The 25984-nt window shown below is 34.8% G+C and overlaps 1 protein-coding gene across 3 annotated transcripts in view; it reads right to left on the bottom strand.

The window, feature by feature from the left end:
• The window catches only part of NOX4 (NADPH oxidase 4), a 165916-nt gene that overhangs the window by 124866 nt on the left and 15066 nt on the right, over positions 1-25984 (bottom strand). For all 3 annotated transcript variants that reach the window (XM_003780833.3, XM_003780834.2, XM_012801130.2), the window contains 2 exons: positions 1972-2082; positions 359-443 (listed from right to left, as the gene is read on the bottom strand). In XM_003780833.3, coding sequence (XP_003780881.1) covers positions 359-443; positions 1972-2082 — 196 coding nt within the window. The remainder of the gene's footprint in view (positions 1-358; positions 444-1971; positions 2083-25984) is intronic.

Here is a 25984-nt window from a genome sequence, read left to right as displayed (position 1 = left end):
CCAGGGAGACAGCTTGAGGCTCTGTCTCAAAAAAAAAAAAAAAAAAAAAAAAAGAATGTTTCAAGTGTGCTTCTTCCAATATTCTAAATGAAATAATTTGCTTTCAGGAAATAGTCATCATCAGCTTGGCAGGCAAACTTTGGATATTGTAGTGCAAAAAATCATAAGACGTGCCCATTTTCTCTAGTCCCCCCAGACAAGCCTTTTTAAACACATGGAAAAGAAAACTAAGCTATTTAAATACGAAAATCTCAAGTTGGTGATAGCAGATAATATAAAGAACAATAAAATTACATCTTTAATCCTTCAAAAAATGTATATTTCTCACAATATATTTAGCATCTGTTGGCTTTCTCACCTGAGAAAATACAGATAGTAACACCACAGGTTATATGGAATGTTCTGCTTTTATCCAACAATCTTCTTGTTCTCCTGCTGGGAACCTAATAAAAATCATTTAATATGGTAAAAATGATGCAACATGTAAAATATATGTACACTATTTTTTACTATCGGATTATTCATGACATCGAAAATTTGGAAATATGGCAGAAAACAATTAATAAAAAATTGGTGAGATGAATTATGATAAATCTAGTTAATGGAATACCCAAACCATTAAAAAGAATGTGAGAAAGTTATATTATTAATAACGGTCAAGTGTGCAAGATATATTTTTAGGTGAAAAAGTTACAAAACATAAACTATACTACAATCCTATATTGTTCGACGTTAATGACATCATATGTTAACATGTCTACAGACATTTACCCCAAATTGTCATCAGTGGTTGTTCTGGCAGAGTAAGACTAGGGGAAACGTTCTCTGATCATTGTGCATATTTCTGAAATGTTTTTATTTTAAAATAAATATTATTTCCTTTTGTAGTCAAAAATACATTTATCTTTAAATGATGCAATCTCATCACTGGTTTAAAATTATTGCTGGATCTTCCAACAAAATAAAATGTCAAGCACTTTGAATCAATGTTTCACACTGGGGACAATTCTTTAAAGATTATTAAATTCTGAGAGATTGCGGGGGGGAGGGGACTTTTTGTTGCCTGCCACTTATCTTCTCTTTCTTCACAACAAGCCAGCAGCCAGCCACAGAGATCAAAACCTAGCATTTACAGTGGTAGGCAACTGAAAGAAAAAGTTATTTCCATAGATCGCCATATTAAAAATACAGTTTCCAAACATAATTGCATAAAAAGGTTGAGAAGTTTTATTAGAGTAAATCCGGACACCTGAAATTCACAGAACATCAAAATGACCTCAAGATAACAACTCCTTTTAAAATATCAGTATCTATTCAGCACTGTCTTACTACCTTAGCTAAGAATTGACATGAATGCATACATATTCACACAAAAATAATCAAAGAGAAAAAAGTTAGCTGAGTTTTAAGAGAACAACTGCTTTTCTCTTTTCTACCTCCTTCATTTTATAACACTAAATAACCACACATGACGTCATGATTGAATCAAGACATCTTTTTTAAGCCTATTACAGGCAAAATGGGCATGTGTGTTAAACAGTAAGTTACCAACACCAGCAATCATAAGTTTTTTGCTGACAGGCTACAGGGTTCCAGTCTGCTCACCTGCCATGGTATAGCAGATAGAGCTCGAACTGGGATTCATCTTAGTTCTGCCATTCACTAGGCTTATGCTACTTAAACTCTCTATGCCTCAGCTCCCTCATGTGTAAAATGGAACTAACAATACCTGACTGCAGAATCTCTGTAAGGATTCACAGCTACCTGTGGCAATTACCTATTATTCTCTGCCCTTACCTAATGTTGCAGAATAGCTCAGTAATCACCTGGACAGCTGACATGGCCCTTACCATCTTCTTTGAAGAAATCACCCTAGCCAAAAGTCAGACCATGAAAGCTAAACAGAACTAGCACCTAACTGTTTCACTTGATTTTTATGTTGGAATCTGTAAGTAGGATTTTTTTCCTTACCTTCTGGGATCCTCGGAGGTAAGCCAGGAGTGTTCGGCACATGGGTAAAAGGATAAGGCTGCAGTTGAGGTTAAGAACAGATGCAGAGGCTCTGCTTAGACACAATCCTAGCTGAACAAATAAGGCAGGTGTCAACACATAGCTAATGACAAAATAAACTACACACAACCATGACCAGGACCTATACCACCGCAGGTCTCAACCTTTCCTCCTTTAAAAATCATTCCAAATGCCATCCAGTTTGATGGTTTTTGATAAACCTTCCCCTCACCAACTCTCCTAAAAAAACTGGTTTCCTTCTGCCCTGCACTGCTACAAAACTACATACTCCTCTCATTTCTGCTAGTGTTACCTCAGAACATTCTCCCACGGCAAGGTTGATTTCTCATTCTGCACCCATCCTCCCAGTCTGGGCGTTATGAGCACCAGAGCATATCAACAGATTCTGCACCTCCACCCTCATAGGGATGGATCTTTTGTTCACTGATAAGGTCACAGTGTTTACTGATTTCTGTTCTCTCTCTGGAACACTCCTAGTCTTCACATGGACCACCTCTGTGCACACCATGGTCTGCAACCAAGCTCTTCACATCACCAGCTCTACTCGTCCTTCAGGTCTCATCATAAGCTCTACCTCTTCAGGGCTATTCTCGAACATGGAACTAGGGGAGATCTCACTGGTCTAAATACTCCCTTTGCTTTCTGTACTTCCCTAATTATGTCTTCCAAAACTTTTTCCAATCTTCTATTTAAATTATACTTTTAATTAACAAAATTACATATACTAATTGAGTATACTATGCAGTCTTGATACATGAATGCATTGTCGAATTATCAAATGAGACTACTTAGCATATCTATCACTCAAATATCATTTCTTTGGGACAAACATTTAAAATCTACTCTTTTAGCTATTTTGAAAAATACATTAGTGTTATTAACCATAGTCACCACGTTGTGCAATAGATCAACAGACGTAACTGGCTTCTTTCACATAGCATAATACCCTCTAGGTTCACCCATGTTGTAAATGACTGATCTTAAATAATGTGGCACCTTTGAAAACTGATATATATCTGAGTATGGCTTGGATTAAAGGCACATTAGTTCTTTTATATATTATTTTCATTGGTATTAGCTAATTTAAATTATTATCTTTGTATTGAAGTAACTGAAGAATTTTACAGAATATAAGCAAAGATGTTAGCAAACACATGTCTCTCGCTATGGCTATGCACAGTTCAGAGCACTTTATACTTACTAACACGTTAAAACTCTTTCTGTAACTCTGGGAATTAATGTACTCATCATCCCTCTTATATAAAGAGAGAATATTGAGTCATAGTGAAGTTAAGAATTTACCAACATAAAACAACCAACAAGCAATGAAATCAGGCAAACTTAGACATTGAGTCAAGCATCTATACTATCAACGACTACTCTATACTTCTGCTTCAAACTGGCTCGAAAAAGAAAAAGCCTAGAAAGCAATAAATATTTTGTTAAATAACTCACTGAGTGAGTCCCAATGTTATCATCCTTATTCTTTTATCATTAAACTTGAGTTATAAATAATTAATAAGTGCTAGAAAAGATCACAACCACATAGTCATTAAGGATTGCCTACCCAGTACGGTTGGGACCGGATTCTTTGCACACTTACTCTCTGCTATTTCCATTCAGCATATGAAATATTATCTTGAACTTTTTATGTTTTGTCTTGTTTCTTTAAATAAATGATAAACCCCTCAAGAGCAGAGGAAATACTTCTAAGATGCTTTAAGAGCAACTTACATTTTCATTTCAATTCTCACTCTATCAATTGCTTTTGAATATATATCTTAATGTGATCCTCAGACCATCTTTGTTAGATAGGCCAGGTAGATATTACTGTTGCCACTTTGGAAATAAAGAGCTATTAAAAAATAATAATTAGGTCCACAACAAGAAATTCTGAATTCAATGGCTTGGGGTAGTTCCTGGATACTACCATTTTTGAAAGTTCCCCGAATGATTCTAACATGCTACTTGGGTTTGAGAACCAATATCTTTCACTATTTAGCTAAATCATACTGTTCATAAATTGTGAAACAACAACAATGATTAAATTATGGCAAGAAAACACAATTGCATATTTCCAAATTTATCTTTGAAAATTACTTGACAAAAACAAATTAAAAAGCAAATATTCCAAATAGGCATAAATGAAAAACAAAGACAAAGTAGCAAAGATCTCATCTACTGAAAGCTGCCATCTAATGCATAATGTAATACAGAACGAGCACTAGAATAAGTGCCTCTAATGAATCACAAAAAATCTTTTAAACTTTACAGATGAATTTATAATGGATATGAGATGCTGGATACCTTAACCAAAGTCACACAAAGTAGGAGAGGTATTCTGTACCCAAGACTATATGGCTATTCATTTTCAGGTTAAAACCAAAGCAAGATATTTGCACTGAAGAATATGAAAAGAATATGAAATTGAGAGGTAAGGAAAGAACACTCCAGTAGCTCCCAGTTCTCAACCTGTGGGTCTCAATCCCTTTGGGGGTCGAACGACCCTTTCACAGGGGTTGCCTAGTATCAGATATTTACAATTTATAACAGTAGCAAAATTATAGTTATGAAGTAGCAACAAAAATAATTTTATGGTTGGGGGGGTCACCACAACATGAGGAACTGTATTAAAGGTTCGTGGTATTAGGAAGGTTGAGAACCACTGCATTATGGCTTAGTTGCCAATAGAGTATGTTATTAATAGTAGACTAGGATCTTGGGTTTCATTTCCCATCAGGCCTGATTCCTTGGTTATGATTTACCCCTAGCCCTAGCAAGTACCATTACTTCTTCACTTGGTATATTCATAAATGGGTCTGTGTCTGATTGGTATTAGTAGTTCTGATTAGAAACTTCTCTCAGTTTCTATGCATTGCCTTGATTCTTACATATTCCCACATGACCAGTCTTTAGAGGAAGAAATCCCAAAGTACCTCATTTATCCTGATATCTGCCTCTCAATTCTTAGATCTACCTTATCCCTCTCTACACTTTCTTCACAGACAGGGAGTAATTTTCTCAAAAGCAGGATCCTAGTCTTTATAGCTTTGTATATTCCACCCCAACACAATGACCATATTCCTAAATGTTTATTGAATTGAACTGAATCTTTAAACACAGGTGCCCTGCTTTGATAAGCTTTTTATTCAGTTACAACTCTAAACATGGTTCAAATATTTTCAGTCTTCATGTTGATTTTATTCATGACTTTTATATCCACCAATAATTTTCAAATAGTAAAATCACAATATCATGGGAAAGCTTTTTGAAGTGGTCTCTAAAAATCCCCACTATGATCAAGGAGATTAAGACTCTCTACCCACATAAAATAGAGCATCACTTGTGGATAAAGGGGAAAAAGTACTTGTAAAAAAACCCCAAGAAGGTTTCTGTTCAATAAATTCTACCTTTAATAAGTTTTGTTCTATTTTCCTACTTTTGAGAAAAATAAATGAAAGTAAAAAGAGAAAGATGCAGAGAAAGAGAGGGGGAAGAAGGAGAAGAAAAAAAGGAGAAAGGAAAGTAGCAGTGAAAAAGTCTATGAGAAATTTAAAACGGGTAAAGGAGACAAGATATGATAAAAGAAAAGAGAAATGAAGGGAGGAAAGAAAAGAAGGGGAGGGGAGGAAAGAAATCAAAAGAAAAAATGTTTCTAGAAATTCAAGTTTTATTTTCTACATTTCTTAATCCTTTCTTATCCCTCACTCTTTCCCAAAAAATAAGGGGAGACAAGAAAAGGTAAGAAAAGAAAAACAACTACAAGCAAACAAGGAGAAATAAGAAAGATAACAATTCCATCTTTATGCATTCTCTATCTTTCATCCCTACTGCCTAAATGAAAAGGCAACAGTTTTCTACTCCTCCAAGTTTTTTTAACGACACTGAACCACTATTAAGTTAGTATAGTCATAGTGTAATTATTTTGAAAGATCAAAGAAATGAGCATGGTAGGCAGAAAGTCCACACACAAATGTCTAATCCTTAATTTCTAGAACCTATGAAAATATTGAATTATTTACTAATAGGGACATTGTAAATGTAATTAAGGTTATGGAGCTTGAAACAAGGATGTTATCCTAAATTTCCCAAGTGGGTTCAATCACATGAGCATTTAAAAGCAGAGAACTTTCTCTCACTTCAGGGACTAGAGATTGGGTAGCAAGAGATGTTGAGACATTCATGCATGAGAATGATTTAGTTGTTGACTCTGATATGTAGGGGCCCACGTGTAAGTAGTAATGAGAGGTGTCTGGAGTTAACACCTCCAATCAACAGCAAACAAGTAAATGAAGACCTGGGAACTACATTTGCAAGGAAATGTATTATGCCAATAACCCAAGTAATCTTCGATATGACTTCTTGCCAGAGCCTACCACTAAAACCTTAGCTCAGGGGTGAGGAATATTTTCATGTTGAAAGGAGGCACTAATTTACCTGTAATAAGGGCACATTCAAGAAACTTCATTTAGATATATTTTTAAAATGTACATTTTTTATTAAGTCATTTGTACATAGATCATAAATACATTTATGCAATTATGGGATTCAACGTGTTGATTATTTGTACAAATTGGAGTGCTTACATCCTACTAATCAACATAGCTTTCACCTCATTTACCCAATTACAGCATTAAGACATTTGTGTTCTACAACTGATAAATCCAACATGTACTTGCAGTATGCTCCATAGGTGTGGTCCCCCCACTAACCCTCCCTCTATCGACCCAACCCCTCCCTTCCCCATTCCCTCCCTCATCCTAGGCTATAGTCGTGTTTCATTTTTCATATGCAAGTGTGAGTGATTATAAATTGGTTTCACAGCAGTACTGAGTACATTGGATATTTCTTTTTCCATTCCTGAGATACTTTACTAAGAAGAATATTTTCCAGCTCCATCCATGTAAACATAAAAGGGGTAAAGTCTTCATTTTTTAATGCTATATAGTATTCCATGGAATACATATACCACAATTTATTAATCCATTCATGGGTCAATGGGCACTTGGGCTTCTTCCATGACTTGGCAATTATGAATTGAACTGCAATGAACAATCTGGTGCAAATACCTTTATTGCCAAATGATTTACAAAAATTGTACATTTTGTAAATATCTAACTACTATGTACTTAATAAGTTAAAAAAATGAAAATTATTTGTTAATTTTAAAGTTAGTTAACCTTTTAATGACTTTGTCGTATCTGCTTTTTGTTGGAAAGCATTTGGATATTTGGTTGCAGCATGGAGGTCCATAGCTCCCATCAATCCTCTAGATGGGAATCAGTCACCTGTGACCTTAAGGATGTTTCACACTGGGTTAGGTAGAATAATGTAGCAATGAGTGGTCAAAAGCAAGAAAGCATTTTTAGGGCCCTTTGCAGAAGGCGGGGGTACTCTACTGCATTTTTCACATTTCAATTGACTTTCTTAGCATCAAACAATAACTTTAAACTGTCATCTACTGAGAGCTCAATCAATTTATCTGTAGTTCTTTAGGTGTCATCATGATACTAACTAGATGAGGCTGAAACGCCAATTTGTGTGTGATGTCATGATTCTCAAACATTTCATTGTATTCTCCAACTAATAGGTTATAGTGGCTGTGGCTGCTTATTCTTCAAATGATTCACATATATTATCCTCCTCCTGAGTGGCTTTTGCTAACTAGAAATGCTAATGCTCAGCCATAATTTCCTTTTGAAAAAGAAGTGTTACTAGGTATATATCCAGAAGACCAAAAATCACATTACAACAAAGATATTTGTACCAGAATGTTTATTGCAGCCCAATTCATAATTGCTAAATCATGGAAGAAGCCCAAGTGCCCATTGATCCATAAATGGATCAATAAATTGTGGTATATGCATATCATGGAATATTATGCAGCCTAAAGAAAGATGGAGACTTTACCTTCTTCATGTTTACATGAATGGAGCTGGAACATATTCTTCTTAGCAAAGTATCTCAAGAATGGAAGGAAAAGTATCCAATGTATCCAGCCCTACTATGAAACTAGTTTATAGCTTTCATACAAAAGCTATAGCTCAATTATAGCCCAAGAACATGGGGTCAGGGGAGAGGGAAGGAAGGGGGATGGGTGATTGGTGGGAGGGTGATTGGTGGGACTATACCTATGGAGTAAAAAATAATAATAATAAAAGTTTAATTAAAAAGTGTTTCAAAAAAGATAGCTTTTTTCAAAATGCTTGGATTTTTTGCCACTTATCAATCATATATAGACTTAGTTTTACTTTGCAAAGAAATATTCAAGTTGCTTTTATTTGACATACTATCACACAGAAATATTGTGTGCATTATAGAAATCTTCTTTTAATAATTCATTATAGAAATGAATTATAATTCACAATTATAATATATTATAATATCATATTATAATTGCATTATAGAAGTCTTCTTTTAATAATTCAACTTGTTCATTCTTTTCTACATAAAATTTAATTAACTACCATCACAGAGATAAAATTTTGACTGATCACTGTCCCTAGGACAGCCAATATGGCAAATTCATACTGAATACTTCACTATTCAACTTCAGCATGAAACTGATGATGCCATGTTGCATTTTTCCAAATATAATTAACAATATTCACAACTTGTTAGAAAGTGTCACCAAAACAGTAGTTTTAGCACAGAGATTTTGGTGATGCTAGATACAATGAAAAGAAATTGACAGCATCTGGACCTATTAATACTTTTTTTCCCAATAAATCCTTCATGTTTTCCTGCTATGGAAGGTGCATCATCTGAATTTACCAAATTCAGTCCAACTTAGTGACATTTACCTTAAAAATTTTGGAAGATATCTATTCTGTGTTCCATTCTCAAGAGTGCCTAAAGTGAGCATCTCTTCATGGCAAAGAACATCTTCTGTTATGACACAAATGAAGTATAAAATCTACCTCAATAGTACCAGTTGATTCATTCAAAGTGACTGACTAATCCATACTTTCCTTTTGAAGCATTGCATGAAGTTGTTCTGTTAAGTTGAAGGCTAATCATGCTGCTGATTAGTTAAGGTTCTCATTGAAAGAGGCAGTTGTTTGTACTTTGAAACATTACCAGGGTCTGAACATCCTACAACTTTGACAATGCATTCTTTCACAAATTCTACATCACTGAGTGGCTTCCTTTTTCCCTCAATACATAAGCTACTTTGTAAGTTGCTCCAGTGGCCCTATTTCCAGGTATTACTGCTGCCTAAAAGAGTTATCTTTGCTTTTGCTTTTCATCTTTTAATATCTGTAATAAAACCTTTTGTGCCACTCCTTCTAATTTAAAATACAGGGTGCCCAAAGGTTTTCCATACATAGGAAAATAACAAACTCATTATATTATGCTTTATGTTTTATATTTTCTATATTTATACATCACCACATAATGAAATATTTTATAAAATTTTATAATAAATATTTTGCAAATAAAGGTACATTTAGCTACAATTTCCCATTTTCCTTGTGTTTGTAGGTCTGATGAACTGTGGGATAGCCTGTATTTGTGGTCATTATGAGTATATAATGCTGATGAGTACTGAATTTCTTTAATGTTGATACTATGGTATCCACAATGAGAAAATTGTCTTATATTTAGCAGAAACAAGATAATATTGTAATTCCCAGTCCTCATTTAAAAATCTGCTTTCTTCCTTCAGAGTTCTCTTGGTCTTTTTTGACATATAAAATTTAAAACATACTATTGAACTGTGCAACTATTCACAAATTCCACTTCAAATGGAGATAGTGCACTATTGTCAAAAGCTGATAACTGGTTGGTGGACTTGACTTCCTTAAACGCTTGTCAACCAGTGTCCTGTGGTAGTGGCGCCATTCAGACAGTGGAATTTAGAACTAAATCATTAGTGTAACAACCATCACTTTAGCCCTTACATCTTACTAATAGTCTAATTGTGCCAGTCAATTTGGGAGGATTATTTTTTTTTTAATTAAATCATAGCTCTGTACGTTAATGCAGTTATGGGGTACAGCGTGCTGGTTCTATATACAATCTGAAATATTTTCATCAAACTGCTTAACATAGCCTTTATGTCATTTTCTTAGCTGTTGTGTTAAAACATTTATATTCTACATGTAGAAAGATTTACATGTACCCTTGTAAGATGAACCATAGGCATGGTCCCACTTATCACCCTCCCTCCACCCATTCTCCCCCCTCCTCTCCCCTCCCCTCCCTCTCCCCTTTTCCCATATTCTTGGGCTATAATTGGGTTATAGCTTTCATATGAAAACTATAAATTAGTTTCATAGTAGGGCTGAGTACTTTGGATACTTTTTCTTCCATTCTTGAGATATTTTGCTAAGAAGAATATTTTCAGCTCCATCCATGTGAACATGAAGGTGGTAAAGTCTCCATCTTTCTTTAAGGGAGGATTATTTCATTGAAACTTATATTTTGTACTCTAAATATGTTCACTGTAAAAATAAAATAAAAATATAAAAGATGTAAAAATGTATTAATAGAAATAAAAGGATTTGTTTTGTAAATTTGGATTCATGAGAAGGCCATACTTAAAGACCTAAAAGGCCACACTTAGGCCTAGTAATATATCTAACAAAAGTAATATAAAACTTGTATATAAAAACAAAGAACTAAAAAACCTAAGAGAAGGCTTCAATTATGATATATGATATATCGTATTTTATAAAGAAGAATAAATGTTGTGAAGATACCAATCTCTCAAAGTTAATTTGCAAACTCAATGCATGTCTCCAATCAAAACCCAATAGTTTTCTTTTCCATAAAATTTGGCAAGCCGACTTTAAAATGCAGGCAGAAAAGCAAAATGGCAAACAAAACTTAAACACTAAAAGAGAAAGAGATAACTTAGCCTCCACATGACAGGACTTATAAAGTTATAATAATTTATAATATGCGTAGATAGGTAAACTAAGCAGTACAGTAAAACAGAGACCCCCCAAACAGAACTACATATACATTGAACTATGACAGGTTACAGAAATTGAATGGCATATCACTAAAAAAAGAGGAATCTCCTCAACGATGGGAAAAATTGGTTATGCATGTGGGAAAAATCAGATTACATCTCTATTTCAAACCACCTCAAAACATTAGTTCCTGAATGATTGAGGTCTTAAATAACAAAAGCAAATTTCAAAACTTTTACTAGAATACATATGTGAATCTTTTATATATTATTGCATGTGAGATTCTGCAATACATAAAGTTCAAAATCAACCAAAACAAACAATATGTTTAACATATATATATGAGATAAAACTATGCTTTGTAGTAGCAGAAAAATGAGGAACACAAAATCCTAAATAGTGGTAATTTCTTGCAGGTTGTAAGGAAGAAGACCCAGGTATAAAATAAGGAATGAGTAAATATATACCCACATAGATGTAAGTTATTCATTATGTTCTAATTCTAGATGATCCATGGATTTCACTATATAATAAGTAGTTTGTACAAATAAATAAAGGAGGGTCATGCCTGAAACAATAAACCTGGTTAGGAATTGTAAACTATTAATACTAGATTTCATCTGCTTAAAATTTAGAAATGGAAGAAATTATACATGTAAAATGATTAATTTAATGCTTGTTACATGGCAAAAATTAAATAAATACTCATTATTTATAATAATAGATACACTATTTTCTGGGTTACCACTGAATTCTACACTTCAGATCAGCTGTGTCTCATACAAGATAATCATAACCATATTATACAACCTATTTTTTAAAGAACCAGATCCTTTTGGTATTGATGCAATACTGTTTGGCAACTAATTTTAAATCATATTCTTACTAGATTGTCATCTGCTGTTGTCTGGTGCTGTCCACACTCTTCATATAAATAGTATATAACAAGAAAAGAAGAGATGCAGTCACATCTGTATATTTGTACTGAAGTCAGCACAGAATAACTCTATTTTAAGGATATTAACTAAGAAATACATGTAAGGCATATGCTTTTCTTATTTTGAAATTGTTCATGCCCTTGAGATTTCTGACTCAATTCATTTAAAATATATCAACTAAAATCTATCACAAAAGTTCAGGACTTAAGAGATACAAATAAGTTATCTATATTTCCCTGTAGAATTTAATGCTTTATGCATCTTCATTTTCTAACTATTTATTGCATGTCTGGAAGTGTTTTATTTTCGAGTTTACATTTACTCACACAGTAATTTAATTCAAAGTGGCTTTAAGTGTCCCCTTGGGATAGACAGAGTTTATTTTGGCATTCCCCTCCTTCCTCTGAATGCTGCAAAATCCAACTGGAAATTTCACCAAGGACTCACTTCCTCAAATATGTTTGTCCTTGAATCTATTTAGCTATTTTTTATGTTGATTTATTTTATTTTATTTTTTATTTCAAAATATTAAGGGAGTACAAATGTTTTTGTTACATAGATAGGTTTTATAATGCTTGAGTCAGGGCTGTTAGTGTGCCCATCACCCAAGTAGTGTTCATTGTACCTCTTAGGTGGGATTTTATTCCTCCCTTCCTCTCTCCCCCTTCTTTAGACTAATAATAAAAATTCTTTTTAGTAAGTTATCAGAATATAAAACTTCCTCATTCAGAAACAGTAGAGAAAGTGAAGAAAAAGGAGATGGACACATTTTTAAGTCACACAATTATACAAAATGATTTTATCTAGTTACTACATGGCTTTCCTAGCTTTTTTTTACTTTTATAGCTAATGTATTTGTTTTATGGAATCAGTATTAACCCATGAGCTTCATAAGTATTAGTACCTTTACTAAAAAGAAACGACTGCCCTAAGTTACGTGCATGGACTCCTCTATGTGAAGGGTTGGTTTTACCCTTACTGGCTACTCTTCTTTAATTTCCTCAGGTTAGTTGTCACTAGGTGGCAGTGTTATTTTCACGTTTCGAATCTCACTGTCAAGCGTCTACAATACATCTGAGGATTCCATATGTATTTTTTAAAACTAGAAATTTACTTTAAATGTGAACGTCTAAATAAAATATAGCTTAGTCCTTATGAACTGAATGCTGTTTCTCTCCAAAATTCATTTGTGGACCACTAAACCCCATTGCAATAATATTTGAAGTTGTGGTCTTTGATACAAAATTAAGTCTAAACCTTACACCAAAATGAGGACTTAAGAATGGATTCCACTTGGTAAGATTAGTACCCCTGTTATTATACCGCAAGAAGGCAGCTGTCTTCCAACCGGGAAGAGGGCTTTCATCAACCAGAATAATAAAATAATAATCCTACTTCTTACACCTTTTGTAAAAAGTAAAATCAGTCTAATAAAGGCAGCTATTACATAAAGGTAACTTATTACCTTAGGATCAGTGTATCACATCCATTATATTCTTTCTCTAAATAGTCTCTCAAATACTTCTAAAGTCAATGCTATCTGCTCCATTTACATGATTTATTCAATACATATTTATTGCATTATGCCTGTATTTCAGGTCACCAGGTGTTTGACAGTGCACTAAAAACAGAAAATTCTTTTTCCCTCAGAATGCTTATGTTTTGGCAGGGGAACCATATTAATCAAACAGCTTAACTAGCAAATATAAATTGTAACAGTGCTGAATGCTGTAAATGAGAAACAGAGTATGAATGTGGGTAACAGGGAATTGGATCTAAATGGGAAGATCAGTAAGCAGTCCTTGGTTAAGTAAAGAGTGAACTTAGATTTGGAGAGTAGAATAGAAGTTGTCTAGTAATAAGAAAGATAGACATGCAGAGAAAAATAAACCAGCATGAAAAATAACGTATACTGAATAAAAATATGATTATATATAATAAGGGAATAGTAAATCAGTATGTGTGGATTGGAAATGAAGGAAGGTTCAACATAAAGCTAGAGAAGCAACTAGAGGCAGAACTTGCTGGACTTTGTAGGTTATACTAATAATGTGTCTTTATTTTCAAATAAGCCAGACACAGTGGCATGCCTGTAGTCGCAACTATTAGGCAAGGGGATCCCTTGAGCCCAGGAGTTCAAGTCTAGCATAGGCACCACAGTAAGACCCTTGTCTCTAAGAAAAAAATAAACTGATGCAGAGTGCTTTAGTCTTCTCAAGATGCCATAACCAAATGCTATAAAGTGGGTGATTTACAAAACACTCTTCTCTAGATAATAATTTTCCTATGACAGACATTAAAGAACTGAAGATAAAGGGGTAAGATTTCCTAGACAAATTTTGCTTTCTCTATGCTAAACACAATTAGTTGACTTGAAAATTCATGATTTTTTTTAAGACTCCCTTATCATCTCAGGGACCCTTCCCCAATGCACCAAAATTTGACACAAACATTTATTTCTCATAGTTCTTGAGACTAGAAAAGTCTAAAGTCAAGGCAGATTTAGTGTCTGGCTAGGGCCTACTTCCTCATAGACAGTACCTTCTCTCTGTATCCTCACAAGTTGACTCACTAATTCTGAGTCATCATTCATAAGGGCACCAATCTCGATCATGAGAGTGCCACCCTCATGACCTACTCACTCAAAGGCCCTCCCTCCTAATATTATCACCTTAAAGGTTAGGATTTCAATGCATGAATTTTGCAGGGACACACACACTCAGAATGATTGTGTTTTAAGCTGGGAAGTGGTATAAAGAGACTAGTACTCCGCAATAATTATTCTCATTGAAGAGTGGAGAACAGACTAAAAGGAAGGAATTTTGATAATTACATGACTTTGTGTAATCATTACAAGAGTGAAATATTCTTACAAAGATACATTTTCAGCTAATTATATGTTTTATATACACAAGGGATTCAGTTTTGACTAAATATTTTACTTCTCAGTAAATTTATTTTGCTAAATTCTTTAGTAAAACTTATAATTCTAAAATTGGAAAACTAAAAGGTCCTAGCCCACATCCTATCTTCCACCAAGTGTCTAAACCCTTTCTCTGATAGCCCCAACTAAATGTAACCTACTCTCTGTTTAATTCTTCCAAAGATAACAGATACAGATGGTTCTATTTTCTTACATTCAGATGAAATCTCTATCTTTGTAACTTCTACCCACAGAGCTTCTCTAGATAATAATTTTCCTATGCTGTCATATTAAAGAACTGAAGATAAAAAGATAACATTTCCTAGACAGATTTTGCTTTCTCCATGCTAAACACAATTAGTTGCCTTGAAAGTTCATGATATAATTTTAAGACTCCCTCATCTCAGGGACCCTTCCCCAATGCACCAAAATTTGGCACCTTCTTGAAATAGGTTAATTGCATAAATCAGTACAGACTATCATCTCTCTCACTGTGGGTGCCATCTGCTAATTTTAAGAGTGCTATATTGTAGAACATTATGTCATATAATGGGTCACCTTGCGCTTACAATGCATAAGCATTCATCACATATGTACTTGATAAGTTCCTGTCAAACAATTATACCTCTACCCCATACTAGAAAGAAAAAATGGAGGTAGGTGAGAACAGGTGCATAATTTCAAATACAGGTATTTATCAGCTTCAGCTCATTATATCATATTGGCTGTGAATCCTATATTCTGATATTTTTCCCTCTTGACTTTTCTTCAGCTGAAAATTTCACATTCATGTTTTCCAAATCTTCATCCAAATTATTGACAAAGCTATTAAAATGTACCAAATCCCATGAAATAGCTGGCTCCAGAGAGAACTTGCAAACTACCACTCTGTCAAATTAACTTTAAAATGAGCATGGCACTTTCAGTGGGAATTTTCTCAACAATTCAAGGGAATACAATATTACATTTTACATGTAAACATCTATACAAAGCTATTGTTCAAGGGATAGGAAAAGGTCAGAGAGGTATTAAGTTTGAATAACTGATCATTTATCTAGTTTCCCATTGGTGGGTAAACAATTAGACATTTTCAGGGAAAAAATATAAAATAAAAATAACCTTAGAGGTTTATAAACATTTTCATATTCTTTTTATCTAAAAATATGTCAATTTGTATCCATTAAGGTCAATTCTATTGACTCTTCTCCAAGGAAATAATTTGAATCAAAACAAATGAAGCCTATATAATGTAAGATCTAATTATTTCGTGCTTTAGTCATAGAACACAGATAACTTCTGAGGCTCCATGTAATTCTTTCACAAGGCTTTTCAAGTCATCTAATCCAACCTTCTTTTTTGTCTCTACGTATACTGCCAGTTGGTAAAGAAGCAAGGTTGGGAACCCAAGTCTCCTTTCCATGCTCTGTCATTTCCCTAACAACACATTGCCCCCCAGAACAGACATGTGAATTCACGCATCTTGTTCAGTGCTTGCTCCAAAAGACAACACCTTCCCATTCTTTCAGTTGCTTATACTTTTACCCAACCAAAATGTTTTCCTGTCATTTTATATAATCTTTACAAGAGCTTCCCAAATTGGACTGCACGTGGAAATTACTTCACGAGTTGTTTTAAAATAAACATATTTTTGTAGCTGTGCTTTCTGATTTTTTTTTTTTTTTTTTGCGTTTTTGGCCAGGGCCAGGTTTGAACCCACGAGCTCCAGTATATGGGGCCGGCGCCCTACTCCTTTGAGCTACAGGCACCACCCTGCTTTCTGATATTCTGATCCCTTAGGTTCAGAGTAAAGCTTTGAGGACCTACAGCCAGGCTGAGCAGTCACTTTCAGAATATAATTTGAAGTCAGACAAACGTGATTTTGAAGCCCCTTTTCTAGCTGTGTGACCTTAGGTTAGTCTCTTACTTTACTTCAGTCTCACTTTCCTCATCTACAAAATGAAAAAGAAAAATGATAATAGTACATCTATCCCAAAGGGCTACTGTAACTATTAAATGAGCATTATATAGTATTTAGTACAGGGCACATATAGCAAGAAGTAAACAAAAGTATTTAACATTATCCTAGTCCCTGGTCATCCAAAATTCTGACCATCTTTTAGAATCTGAATGTTCTTAAGGCACTGCTTCCTACAAATTACTCTTTCTAGGCTGTCTCCCCATTCTCAGATATGGAGGCAGACATTCCAAGTGTAGTGATAGAAGCTGAGGTTTATTTCACTCACCTGCCTCTAAAGAAGACAAAATCTAGGGAACTAGTATGTGTTCAATAAACACGTGGTTGATTAGTGAATGAATGAATTTAAGAGATGATCTTTTGTAGGAGATAATCACCCCTTGCTCAGACATGGCAGTTCTCTTCAATGTGCTCCCCCAGGAGATTGATTCTGAGAAACATTTCTTTGAAGATCGAGCTTCTGTACCTGCCTATAAATATGCAGAAATATGCAGAAAGGTCTCTAAAAGAAATTGTGGAGAATCAGCCGGGGTCTCTCGCAGCTGGGAGTGAACAAACCAGTCTTTGAGCATTGGGTTCTATTCTCTGCCTTCTTCTTTCATTAACATCATAATCTCTAGTTTCGGTTTGGGCTAGCAAGGACAGACAGCCAGTCTCTCTTATGTTTTTACTCTAAACAAAATCAATGGTATATGTTTTCCTCAACCTTCACACTAAATTGTAATCTTAAATGGTAGCTTCCTAATGTTACTTCACTTCTTTGTATATGTGTTAAATTCTTACTGAATGTTAAAAAGTATATAACATAATCAGGAAAGTTTAGCCGGGCCGCCGACCAGAGCGAGTCTCGGCCTCCCTTCAATTATCATCCTGTCTGCAGCTTCTTTCCCCGGCATCTCCGATCAGAGGCTCCAAAGAACATACACCATCAATCTTTCACTGCCCTTATTTTAGAAAAAGTGAATATGGAAATTGATTACCCTAGAACTCTAGCTCAGGTCTAGAAGCATAACTCAGGACCTGCTCTTTCCAGTCTATTGTCTGAGCACATCTCTGCCCCTATTGCCAACCCCCACCATTTCAGATGCTGAATTATTCTGCAACTGAGTAACATCCAATCTGACGAAAATTCTCAGGACCACTGGCAGCTTTTAGATGAGACTGTACAGGTTATCTAGTCCAACCTTCATTTTTCTGTTGTTACAACTTCCATGTATATTACAAGTCTGTAACAGGCCAAAGTGATGATACCACAAGGATACCTGACTACACTTTTATGTTACATGGCTCAGTTGAGCTCTGGATGCATTACCCACACTAGCTATTCCAAGCTGCCACTACATTTTTCTGTTGTGGCTACTTAGCCCTAGTTCATACTGTTACTGTTCTTCTTTTTGTGATGGTACACTACCTCTTCCAATGCCCACCATAATTACAAGATGAACTCTCTATTAGTTCTCAAATTGAAACTTGAAGAAAGTAGCAAACAGGTCACAGTCTCTGATATGTCTACTTCTACCCTCACTTGTACCTCCAAATTTCCCTCTTTTTCCCACATCCTGACAAACCCATAGCATCTTTCAAATGCTTCCTTTTTCCCTTTCAGTATATTTCCCACAGAGCAGTTAACTCTTTCTGTTTTAATGGCTTTACCTGTGAATCCCCTCCTCTCCATAAAACTAACACAGGTAAGCACAGGTAAGTGGCAAAGCCCAAAGAACCTTTTATCCTTGGAAACTTCAAAAATGCACAGTCACTAATGAACAATTTACTTTTCCTATACCTATAAATTAAACCTGTAGCCCTAATTCAAATGTTTGTACTATAATTAAATTATAATAGATGAATTTAGAATATGTTGGACATTCCCCTGGGAACAAGATTTCTTAACACTGTCTCCAAAAGAAGCTATCAGTTCTAAAGAAAAAGCTGGGGGTATTTTTTTCCTTCATATAACTAAATGGGCCACCAAAAGTATGGAGTTCATCCTAACTTTATATCCAGATTTCCTTATGTGTAACTCAAATCTTTCCTGTCTGTTATATGCCATAATCATTCATTCTAACTTTTCTAAAAGCGAAGTTCTTCCATTTCTAATGCAATGTAGTTTTTCCTTAGAAAAGTCTAGTAGAAGTGAGAAGGACATATAGCTGTTGCAAAGAGGAAAAAAAGAAACATTGAACCATGATTTTTGTCTCAATTTGTCTCCTTTGCCTTTCCTGTGCTAAATGCACAGGAGAAGGGAGAGAAGACGGGAGAGATTCACTTTTACGCCATGTGTCTTTCTAGCAAAGTTAAAGTTCAAAATAAATGGGATTTAGAATTACATATGAACCTATCCATGGGCTTCTAAAGGCAATGGTGTCAGATGAATAGTTCACCAGATGAAAAAAATATGAAATTTCTATCACAACTAACACCCTTGAACTCTACCAAGGTTACTTGTCTCCAGAACCTAGAATTGAAAATTTAAACAATAAACACAGCCTTCATTTTTCCTCATAGAACTCCTCTAAAGAGTAAAAATATACCACGTGAAAATGGCTTCACTTCTTTGGCTGAAAAACATTACTGAAATGGAAATAATTTTAATTCATCTATTAAATTCTCATCAATAGTTATTACCAACCCTTTTACTTCATTCTAAGGTACATCAACAAAGTCTCAAGAATTATAGGGCTTGGTGCCCATAGCTCAGTGGTTAGGATGCCAGCCACACATACACCAGGGCTGGAGGGTTCGAACTCAACCTGGACCTGCTAAACAACAATCACAACCACAACAAAAAAACAGCCAGGCATTGTGGCAAGTGCCTGTATTCCTAGCTATTTGTGAGACTGAGGCAAGAGAATCGCTTAAGCCCAAAAGTTTGAGGTTGCTGTGAGCTGTGACGCCACAGTACTTTACCCAGGTGAAAGCTTGAGGCTCTGTCTCAAAAAGAAAAAAAAAAAAAAAACGAATTACAGAGCATTTATTTTACATCACTGTTACATATGGCTTTTCTACAGAAATGATCTTTACACAGGGAAAGGCATGGAGAGGTAAGAAGTATTTTGCAGAGCACGGCTGACTAGAAAGCTGAGACGGGTCTTGCCTCTCCTACGTCATGGGTCCAACACAGCTGATCACAATTACCGAGTATTTAGTCACCTCTCAGCTACTTTCCATGAGAAACAATCATTCCAAAACCTTGAATCATTTTTCCTCATCTTTAAACTGTTTTTAATTTCAAGATTCCTCTTAAATTTGGAAGTCAAAGCAGATATATTGGTGGCCTGAGCACACAAAAAAATTTTAGAAAGGAAACAATACCCATAGTACCCTTTACCTGGTTAGAATTTTAATCAAACTATAATATAATGGCGTATATTAAAACTCATACACTAAATATAAGAGATTTGACATCAAGTTTTTTCTTGCATGCCTACTATGCATATCTTACTTAAACATACTGTCTATTTACTCCTCCTGAACTCCTCCTGTTCCTTATTAACTCTTCATTGAATCTATGAAATTACCTTTAAATTCTCTGTTCTCATAACACTAGCAATCTTAGGCAACTTTCTTCCAGGCTTTCTTGGGGCAGGGGGCAGGTGGGTGGGTGGGAGGACTGTCTTTAGAAGAAACTATCAATTCTAAGGGAAACAACAAATCTAGATACAACAAAATGGCCAAATTGCCTAATAGAGTAGGTACTCAGTCAAGACAGATTAAATAAATGGATAGTCTGGTGCAGACTATTTACCTAAACTTCCTCACATGTACACTGTGAAGCATTAGGTTTTTCTGGCAAACTCTTCACAGAATTTAATCAACACACAGTGGACCATGTTGGTTTAGCTGCTAGGAGGGCGATAAATTAAATCAAATCTAAGATGAGATACTTGTAATCTTCCTTTTCCCAATTTCTAATTTACTGCTTAGTTTTCTTTCTTTCTTTTTTTTTTTTTTTTGAGACAGAGCCTCAAGCTCTCTCCCTGGGTAGAGTGCTGTCACATCATAGCTCACAGCAACCTCCAACTCCTGGGCTCAAGCGAGTCTCCTGTCTCAGCCTACCAAGTAGCTGGGACCACAGGCGCCCGCCACAATGCCTGACTATTTTTTGGTTGCAGCCGTCATTGTTGTTTGGTGGGCCGGGGCTGGATTCAAACCCACCACCTTAGATGTATGTGGCTGGTGCCTTAGCCACTTGAGCCACAGGCACCGAGCCATACTGCCTGGTTTTCAAATGTTACAAGGAAAGTTTTACAAAACCAGTGCCACTTTTTACAAAAAGGATTGCAATAAAAAAGGAAAGATAATTCAAATTCAATCTTTTTCCCTAAGAAAAATTAACATTGAGCAAGACCAAAATATCATATTTTGGACTGTCTTTAAAAAATAAAATGGCATACAGAAACACTTCTCCAAGTGTACAAGTAAATTTTTACAAGAATATTCACTACAGTATAATCTGTAATACAAAAAAAAAAGAATAGAATTAAAATGTGCAAAAATAAGAAAAATGGAAAATAAAGTATAGTACAACCATAGGACACTGTGTAGTCATTAAAAATAAAATATGTTAGATTTACAAAAGGGAACCAAAATAATGTCTATGATAGATTAATACACATACATAGGTGAAATAAATACAGATAGTCCACTCTTAGATTGAGAGTTTCTAATTCTTTCCACTTATTCATCCTTATTCGGTATGCAGAAGCAGACATTTCTTTTGCAATTTAATATATTTTAATAATTAAGTACCAAGAACTTAACGTATAAATAGGCAATAAAATTTACAGCAAAAGAAATTCAGTGGTTTAATATACGTTGAAAATCTAGTAACATATCCAAAGGACATAACTGTAAAAGCAGAGGGGTGTTCTGTGCAATGATGTTTTTCTCTGCATTTTCTAGGTCAGTGAAATAACAAAAGCCAACTAGAAGTACAAAAATATGGAAATCTTTTTTTTTTTTCTTTTTTTTTTTTATTGAACGGTAACTATGTACATTAATGCACTTCTAGGGTACAGTGTGGGGTTTTCACATGCAATCTGAAATACTTCCATCAACTGGTCAACACAGCCTTCATGTCATTTTCTCAGTTATTGCTTTAAAACATTCACATTCTACTCTTAGAAAGATTCACCTTGGAAATCTTTAAGATGTGTTTTCATTCATTCAGTTAAATTTTAAAAATACGTAACATGTTTAATAATGAATTTGTGATAACAGGGATAATTCTAATGTGGCATTCAATGCTACATTTTAAAAAGGATACAAAACGGTTCATAAAATAAATTATATTAGGAAATATACCAAAATGTTACCAATGGTTATGTGCGGGTGCTAATATATAATACCTTTTATTTTGGCATTTTCCTCTATTCTCTATAATAATTGTGAAAAGTCATTAAAAATATTTTCTTAGGAGGCTCAGCACCGTAGCACCCATAGTGGTTATAGTGCCAGCCACATGCACCAAGGGTGGCGGGTTCGAACCCAGCCCAAGCCACCTTAACATCTGCAACAAAAAAACAGCTGGGCATTGTGGCGGGCACCTGTAGTCCCAGCTACTTGGGAGGCTGAGGCAGGAGAATCACTTAAGCCCAAGAGTTGGAGGTTGCTGTGAGCTGTGATGCTACAGCGCTCTACCCAGGGTGACATGGTGAGACTCTGCCTCAAAAAAAAAAAAAAATTTCTTAACAAAATAAAGTTGAGAAAAGTCTAAACAGTATAATTGGAGGAAAAATATTATCTCTACATGTTGATAATATAAATAAATTTTTATTTCTACTTTTGCACATTTTTTTTATTTTTCCCTAATGTTATGCACTTATTCATACTGGAAAATGTATGATAAACTTTTTCAAATCACCTTGAAAATCTATAATGGTCTAGGGTGTAACCTTTCAAAAGAAGGGTATTAAACTGCTGATCCTTTTTCTTCTAAACATTTGACAGATGTGAAGATATTAATGTAAAGCACAAGATTCAGAAGGATAGGATGGGAGAAGGTAGAATGGGAAAGGAAAGGAACAGGGAAGAGAGGAAGTTATAACGAATGACACTACACGGTGGCAATCTGGAAGTAAGAGGCTTTCCAAGCAATATAAGGAAGAAGTATTGAAGGGCATAAGAGACAAAAGTTACTGACCCTTTAACACGACTACTCATCAAGTGTGGCCCAGCTGCTGAATATCATCTAACTTGCAGTTCCACTGTGATAGGTGCCATACCATACTTCTTACGGCATGGTTATCTTATGTGCTGTTTAGACCCTTAGCAAACAATTCTGAAAACAAAGTTTTTTAGCATATGTTAAAATATTCATAAAGAAAAACCCTAATATTTTGCCATGTGTGAAATAGAACACCTCCACTCATACTGTATTACACAACTTTCTTAACCTTTGACTGACCTTTTGGGTTGGTACAAGCTAGCTACTATACTGTATTTTGCAATTCTTAGAGTGAGTTGGTATTTTGACACTTTTACATTTACTCATTGTTCTGAAAACTCTACCCCACTCTATGCACCTGTCTTCTTAGTGTTTTCTCCTATATTTTGTATCACATTTCATAGTATTCTCAAGTTGGATGTTATACTTTTATTACTGTTTTTTTTCTTTTCTTTTTTTACAGTGATGGTATATATGGCACTTTATTTAAGTAGTTAATAATATAGGTAACTCATAAGAAAGATTTATACATTAAATCATACTTAAAATACCCATTACATTCATCCACAAATTTATCTAGTATATATTTTAGTTTTCTCACTGAAAACAAGTTATAAAAAAATGTTTCAATTTTTTTAAATAGTTCCATACATTGGTGTCATCTCCATCTTAATCTTAATCTGACTAAAACCAATAGCTATAAGATATGAAGAGAAAAATCCTGGGAAGCATCAACATTTTAACAATGTCGATTCTTCTAAGCCATGAGCATGGTATATTCTTCCATTTGTTAATGTCTTGATGTTTGCTGCTATTTCTTTTCATAGAGTTTTGTAATTTTCTTTGTGGAGGTCCTTTACCTTTTTTGTTAGATATATTCCTATGTTTTTCTTTTTTTTTTTTTTTTAGTTTTTTGTTTGTTTGTTTGTTTGAAGCTATTGTGAAGGGTATTGTGTCTTTGATTAGCTTCTCATCTTGGCTGTTATTGGCATATACAAAGACTACTGATTTCGGGACATGATTTTATATCCTGAGACATTACTTAATTACTCCTGGACATTAATCACTTCCAGGAGTCTTGTGGTGGAGTCTTTGGGGTTCTCTAACTATAAGATCATATGATCAGCAAAAAGTGAGAGTTTGACCTCCTCTGCCCCCATTTGGATGCCCTTTATTTCCTTATTTTTCCTGATTGGATTGGCTAGAACTTCCAGCACTATGTTGAATAGTAATGGTGATAGAGGACAACCTTGTCTGGTTACAGTTCTAAGAGGAAAAGCTTTCAGTTTTATTCCATTCACTATAAGATTAGCTGTGGGTTTGCCATAGATAGCTTTGATCAGTTTAAGAAATGTGCCACCTACACTTATATCCTTAAGTGTTCTAATGAGAAAAAGGTGTTGAATTTTATTGAATGCTTTTTCTGCACCTATTGAGAGGATCATAGGGTCTTTGTTTTTGCTCCTGTTGATATGGTGAATTACATTTATGGACTTGCAATGCTATCTCCATTAAAATATCAACATCATACTTTCAAGATTTGGAAAAAATAATTCTTCATTTTGTATGGAACCAGAAAAAAAAACCCATGAGGCCAAGGCAATTCTTAGTAATAAAAACAAATCTGGGGCATCACCTTACCAGACATTAGGCTGTACTACAAGGTCATAGGGATCAAAACAGCATGGTATTGTCACAAAAATAAAATCATAAACATCTGGAACTGAATAGAAAGCCATGAGAGAGTCACCTGAGCTTTGATAAACTAAATAAGAGCATATACTGGTGAAAAGAATCCCTAGGAGAACTAGATAACCACATGTAAAAGACTGAAACTGGACCCACACCTTTCACCACTTAAAAAATTGATTCAAGATGGATAAAAGACTTAAATCTAAGGCATGAAACAATAAAAATTCTTGAAGAAAGTGTGGGGAACACACTTAAAAGATATCGGTATGGGGAAAGATTTTATGAAGAACACTTCTGCGGCAATTGCAACAACAACAAAAATAAACAAATGGGACTTAATTAAACTGAATAACTTCTGTACGGGCTAAGTAGACAATAATCAAAACAAACAGTCAACATTCAGAATGGGAAAAGATATTCATAATGCCATATTATGAATCAGAATAAAAACTGATAACCAGGATGTACACAGAACTCAAATTAATCAACAAAAAAAAGGTAAACAATCCCATCTATCCCTGGTCAAGAGACACAAATAGAACCTTCTCTAAAGAAGACAGACAAATGGCTAACACACATATGAAAAAATGCTCATGGTCCCTAATCATCAGGGAAATGCAAATGAAAACCAACCTGACTTATCACCTAACCCCAGGGAGAATGGCCCACATCAAAAAGTCTCAAAGCTGTAGATGCTTGCGTGAATGTGGAGAGAAGGGAACCCTTTAACATTGCTGGTGGACTACAAACTAATACAACCTTTTTGGAAGAAAGTATGGAGAATCCTCAAAGAACTCAAATTAGATCTTCCATTTGGTCCTGAAATCCCATTACTTGGTATCTACCCAAAAGGAAAAAAAAAAAATCATTTCATCATAAGGACATCTGCACTAGGCTGTTTGTCACAGCTCAATTTACAATTGAAAAACTGTGGAAACAACCTAAATGCCCATCAACCCAGGAATGGATTAACAAGTTGTGGTATACATATACCATGGAATACTATTCAGCCACTAAAAAAGATGGAGACTTTACATCTTTTGTACTAACCTGTATTGAGGTGGAAGACATTCTTCTTAGTAAACCATCACAAGAATGAAGAAGCAAGAATCCAGTGTACTCAATTCTAATATAAAGGCAGTAGATGATCTTATAGGAGAATGAGGGAATGGGAAGAGGGAGGAAGATAGGGAGTCATAGTGTATGGAAAATCTCTTGGGGGCAGGACACATTTATAAGAGGGACTTTACCTAACAAATGCAATCAGTATAACAATTCTTTGTACCTTCAATGAATCCCAAACAATAAAAAAAAAAAAAAAAATCCTAGGATTATGAT

This window comes from Otolemur garnettii, unplaced genomic scaffold (genome assembly GCF_000181295.1).
Source record: "Otolemur garnettii isolate 467f Iridium unplaced genomic scaffold, OtoGar3 scaffold00001, whole genome shotgun sequence".
NCBI lineage: Eukaryota > Metazoa > Chordata > Mammalia > Primates > Galagidae > Otolemur > Otolemur garnettii.
Note: the sequence above shows the minus strand (reverse complement) of the source record. Positions and strands in the feature narration are given on the sequence as shown.